We start from the raw sequence: 6,000 nt of genomic DNA on the forward strand, positions 1-6,000 counted from the left end.
TAGCCTCTGTGTATATATAAGATTATACATTTTATTTTATATATATATATATATATATATATATATATATATATATATATATATATGTAATCTTATATATTGGATCTCTTGATTCTCTCTTCCCATTGCCACAGTCCTTGTATAAAGCCTGCACTCCCTGCCCCCATTCGTCCCCTGTGCCGCTGATCAGTTGTTGACACGGTGTTTGTGTGTGTGACAGGGATCAGAAGAGTTGGCAGAAGGCCCGACCAGCAACAGCAGCCGCCCCAGCAGCAGCAGCAGTCCTCACAGGCCCCACAGGGCGAAGGGAAGCCCACCGACAGAAGACCCGTCGAGAGGCGGCCACCCCGTGAACGACGCTTTGACAAGCCGGCCGAAGAGAAGGGTGAAGCAGGGGAATTCTCTGTGGACAGGTAAATGCTGCAGCATCATTTTCACCTTGCAGGTAATTTTATAATAGGTGCATAACACAAATACTTAATATACTAGCAACTTATCCATTAACGTCAGCTTCTTTAGAGCAGTGTTTACCAACCGGGGTGCCTCCAGCTGTTGCAAAACCACAACTACCAGCATGCCCGGACAGCCTTTGGCTGTCCGGGCATGCTGGGAGTTGTGGTTTTGCAGCAGCTGGAGGCACACAGGTTGGGAAAGACTGGTCTAAAGCATCTAAGGGGTTTTGCATCTGTTAGTGTTGGCATTTTAAGATGTGGAATCACTTTCGGGGTCTAGGATGCCCACCAGGGCTGGCTGCTGTTTTTTTTTAGCACAAGTAGGTGGTCAGGAGTGCAGGAGAAATCTCAGAAGGGGACGGTCCTTTTAAATGCTAGATAGATATAGAGAGAGAATTTTTGTTTTTATTTTTGGACTATTTTTAACCTATGTACCACATTTTCACCTATTATTGCTCTTTACAACATAGAACTTGTGTTAGTATTTAATATGCTCATCGCTTGTGATCTTTCATCCCGTTTCGCAGGCCCCTCGGAGGAGAGAGGCCACCTCGTGGTCGCGGCGGCCCCGGCGGAAGAGGCGGGCGCGGCGGCCGTGGACGCGGTATTGGCAGGGGCGATGGCTTTGACTCCCGTGGCAAACGTGAATTTGACAGACACAGTGGCAGCGACCGAGCGTAAGTAGCTTTTATTTTTTTTTAAACTTTACTTTTGTTGATTATTGTGTTTTCCCAATAAGCTTTCGTCCCCACTGACCATATAACTCATTTTGGTTAGTTCTTCACATTTCAGTGGCCCGAAACATGAGGACAAGAGGGGCGGCAGCGGATCCCACAACTGGGGAACTGTAAAGGATGAACTGAGGTTGGTTGGGATCTTTGTTGGAAATGGTGGGGATTGGGTTGTGATGGTGACGGACACGTCAGATAGACATCACATGGGGTGTTTTGCCTTTTTTTGCCTTTTTTTTTTCTTAAAAATCTCTAAGTGCTATATAGTTTTAAAAGACAAGTTTAAAGGTTATCCAGGGATCGAAACGCAGTCAATTTCTTTAAAAAAACTCCACCACCTCTGTCTTTGGGTCGTGTGCGGTATTGTAGTTCAGTTCTGTTGAGGTGAATGGAGCCAGGTTATAATCAGGGACTGGTTTTGGAAGAAATTAGCTCTGTTTTCTATCCCTGGATACCACCTTTAAAACGGCTTTAAATGCAATTGTCAATACTGCTCATATGGTCTTCAGACTTAGCCCGTAGCGGCCTGCATGTGCTAGTGTCACTTTTCTCTATGTAATTCTGCATGGTCTTCATCCTAAGCTCTGAACGGTGTCACTGATAAGCAAGGGTGGGCCGTAAACAAAAGCAGAACGTTGCTAGTACAGTGATCCCTCAACTTACAATGGCCTCAACATACAATAGTTTCAACATACAATGGTCTTTTCTGGACCATTGTAAGTTGAAACCAGACTCAACATACAATGTACAGACAGTCCAGATCTGTGAAACGTGTCAATGGCTGGAAGAACCGCCCAATCAAAATGGGCATTCACTGGTAAAACTCCTGTATTACTGAAGCGCATGCACTGACTGGTGTCTGGTATTACATGTTCTGTACACTTTACCTATATCAGGGTTAGTTGCTCCTTTGGACACCAGGTGAGGGCAACTCAATTACTTTTTTGGGACACTGTGTACTGTACAGGACCCTGAAGAAGATCCTGTCCTCTACATAGACCAGTGTTTCCCAAGCAGGGTGGCCCCAGCTGTTGCAAAACTACAACTCCCAGCATGCCCGGACAGCCTTTGGCTGTCCGGGCATGCTGGGAGTTGTAGTTTTGCAACAGCTGGAGGCTCCCTGCTTTGGAAACACTGACATAGACAGTGATTTACAGCTCCCAGCTTTATCTATATTAGTTATTTACTTATTTATCTTTAATCCTCACACTTTTTTTCTATTTTTGGATGACATTTTGGTGCCTTTAGAACCAATTACCAGGTTTCCATAGAGTTCTGGTCTCAACATACAATGGTTTCAACATACAATGGTCGTCCCAGAACCAATTAATATTGTAACTTGAGGGACCACTGTAGTAGACAAGATAAGCCGCCTGCCGTAGTTTCCATATGTCCCTCCTCTTAATTTTGCCTTCTGCATCCTTTTAGGTGAAGCAGTTTGTACTTTATATAATATGCTTGTGTGTAACATTTTTGAATGGGGAATAAAAGTTTTGCATGCCCCATGTGCATTCAAAAAAAAAAAACTTAAACGATTGCATTTATTTATCTGTTTATTTCCGTTTTTCTGATGCCAGAACGGAAACAGGCAGAAAATACAAATGCGGGTGTGAACGCCACCCTCCACAGGTTCAAGAAATGTAATTGCCCCATGACGAAAATAACTGTCATGGATTAAGGGATTTAAGTGCTTTTCTGGTCTTTGCAAATAATCTTTGCTAGCCTGCTCCATCATAAAGTGCAAGCATGAAAGCATACCTGTCATTTCAGGTGACTTTTCAGGATAAGCTGCTCTGTATGTTTAAATGAGGAGCAGCACTATTTCTGCCAATTTTATAACTTGTATATGGTATTTTTTTTTTTTTTTTAGCAGATTTCTGCTCTGCAGGCTCCATATATAATTTGCAGGTCTCCTAGAGCTGTTAAGTGGAGTTCCCTCCTCCCCCCTCATATACTTGTATTGCTTGTCTTGCGCTTCCTCCTCCATAGACTTGTATTGCTTATTTTGAACTTCCTCCACCCTGCTGCCATAGACTTGTATTGGCTTATCTTGAACTCCCTCCTCCCCCTGTATAGGTTGTCTTGAGCTCCCCTCTTCATAGAGTTGTTTTGCTTGTCTTGAGCTCCGTCCCCCTTCATAGACTTGTATTGCTTGTCTTGAGCTCCCCTTCATAGACTTGTATTGCTTGTCTTGAGCTCCCTCCTCCCCCTTCATAGACTTGTATTGCTTGTCTTGAGCTTCCCTCTCCATAGACTTGTATTGCTTGTCTTGAGCTCCCCTCTCCATAGACTTGTATTGCTTGTCTTGAGCTCCCTTCTCCATAGACTTGTATTGCTTGTCTTGCGCTTCGTCCCCCTTCATAGAATTGTAGTGCTTGTCTTGAGCTCCCCCCTTCATAGTATTGTGTAGCTTGTCTTGAGCTCCCCCCTTCATAGACTTGTGTAGCTTGTCTTGAGCTCCGTCCCCCTTCATAGACTTGTATTGCTTGTCTTGAGCTCCGTCCCCCTTCATAGACTTGCATTGCTTGTCCTGAGGTCCGTCCCCCCTTCATAGACTTGTGTTGCTTGTCTTGGGCTCTGTCCCCCTTAATAGACTTGTGTTGCTTGTCTTGAGCTCCCTCCTCCACCTCCATAGACTTGTATAGCTTGTCTTGAGCTCTCCCCCTCCATAGACTTGTATTGCTTGTCTTGAGCTCCCCTCCATAGACTTGTATTATTTGTCTTGAGCTCCCTTCTCCCCCCCCCCCCCCCATAGACTTGTATTGCTTGTCTTGAGCTCCCTCCTCCATAGACTTGTATAGCTTGTCTTGAGCTCCCTCCTCCCCCTCCATAAACTTGTATAGCTTGTCTTGCAGACACAGGACAAATCTGAGCTGGTTTTCAGAGTGGAATACAGTCTCCCAGGAGAGGGAAGAAGCTTGTACTGCAGTAGGATTTCCTTGTAGTCAAAACTAGACAGTGGCATCAAATTAAATAGTAATCTTTCATACCTATGATTTAGGAAGACTGGATTTAATAGGGGCCCATATAATTTAGGCTATACCCTGCTCTTACATAAGACTAGATGCACCTATCCATTAGAGCGGATGTTCAAGTGCCAATGTTTTATTACTGACGTAGGTGAGGCAGAAGTGAGACGTATAATTTACAGTTTCACCTCCAAAGCGAATTCGTTCTCGTTACAGTAACAGGAAAATTCTCTTATTTTAGAAACAAATCAAAATTGATGTGATATTAGTTCTGTCAAAAATCAGAAAATACAGTCTCTTTCCTCATTGTACTTAATTTTCAGCGAACTGGACCAGTCAACTGCGACCGAGGAGACGCCTGAAACCGAAGAACAACCCACCGCCGACTCTGAGAACAAGTGAGTGTTAGAATAGCGTAAAATACTTGCATGTGGTGGTATCTTTCCTGGACAGTGGTTCCCAAGCAGCGTGCCTCCAGCTGTTGCAAAACTACAACTCCCAGCATGCCTGCACAGCCTTATTCCTGCGTTTCCCAACCAGTATGCCTCCAGCTGTTGCAAAACTACAACTCCCAGCAAGCCCGGACAGCCATAGGCTGTCCGGGCATGCTGGGAGTTGTAGTTTTGCACCAGCTGGAGACACTCTTGTTGGGAAACACTGCTCTGGGATTTGCAATCACTTTATGGTGGGGACCACTCTTGGACCCCCACTGATTTTTAGAATGAAGGGACCACTGTATTGATTTAGCGCGGTGTTCCCTTGTAAGATTTCTCTTCACATGGGGGGTTGCTGGGCACGGTTGTACATTGGGAAAATCTGTTAATCTTAAAGGGGTACTTTTTTTTATTTATTTTTTAAAATTTTTTTGTTTGTTTTTTTTTATAAATCAACTGGTGCCAGAAAGTTAAACAGATTTGTAAATTACTTGAATTAAAAAAAATCTTAACCCTTCCAGGACTTTTTAGCAGCTGTATGCTACAGAGGAAATTCTTTTCTTTTTGAATTTCTTTTTTTGTCTTGTCCACAGTGCTCTCTGCTGACACCTCTGTCCGTGTCAGGAACTGTCCAGAGCAGGAGGAAATCCCCATTGCAAACCAATGCTGCTCTGGACAGTTCCTGACACGGACAGAGGTGTCAGCAGAGAGCACTGTGGACAAGACAAAAAAGAAATTCAAAGAGAGAAGAATTTCCTCTGTAGCATACAGCTGCTAAAAAGTACAGGAAGGGTAAAGATTTTTTTAATAGAAGTCATTTGCAAATCTGTTTAACTTTCTGGCACCAGTTGATATTAAAAAAAAAAAATTTCCCCACCGGAGTACCCCTTTAATGAGATTCTGCTTTAGTCCAGGCACTACACTGTGGTGAACAGCATTTGTTGCTCGCTGTCCTTGGCGGAATATCCTTGTGGGAACTCCATAGTGTGAACAAGCCCTTATCCTCACATGACACCGTTTTTGCGGTATAGACGTTTGCGGATCACCAGCTGGTGGTCTTATGTTCTGGTTAGGTATCGGGAAGACGCTTGATAAAAGATCCCGTGATAAATGCCTTTTTTTTCTTCTATTTCAGGGAGAATGAGGTTGAGGAGGTGAAGGAAGAGGGACCCAAGGAAATGACCCTGGACGAATGGAAGGCCATGCAAGACAAAGAGCGCGCAAAAGTTGAGTTCAACATCCGGAAACCAAACGAAGGCGCTGACGGCCAATGGAAGAAGGGCTTCGTCCTCCACAAGGCTAAGAGTGAAGAGGTAAGTGCATTATCCTTAAATCATTTCATAGGTTTACCTCCTCCTTATTGCTTGCTACGTAGTACCTTGTACTGTTACAGAGCAGTAATGATGTATTATAC

General features: G+C 44.0%; 1 protein-coding gene across 3 annotated transcripts in view; it reads left to right on the forward strand.

Annotated features, from left to right (window-relative positions):
- The window catches only part of SERBP1 (SERPINE1 mRNA binding protein 1), a 30,309-nt gene that overhangs the window by 6,983 nt on the left and 17,326 nt on the right, over positions 1–6,000 (forward strand). The window contains exons 2-6 of one of the 3 annotated variants that reach the window (XM_056532781.1): positions 221–413; positions 980–1,129; positions 1,230–1,316; positions 4,476–4,550; positions 5,722–5,899. In XM_056532781.1, the coding sequence (XP_056388756.1) occupies positions 221–413; positions 980–1,129; positions 1,230–1,316; positions 4,476–4,550; positions 5,722–5,899 (683 nt within the window). The remainder of the gene's footprint in view (positions 1–220; positions 414–979; positions 1,130–1,229; positions 1,317–4,475; positions 4,551–5,721; positions 5,900–6,000) is intronic. The other 2 variants (XM_056532782.1, XM_056532783.1) reach the window with 2 other exon arrangements.

Source organism: Hyla sarda, chromosome 7 (genome assembly GCF_029499605.1).
Source record: "Hyla sarda isolate aHylSar1 chromosome 7, aHylSar1.hap1, whole genome shotgun sequence".
Lineage (NCBI taxonomy): Eukaryota > Metazoa > Chordata > Amphibia > Anura > Hylidae > Hyla > Hyla sarda.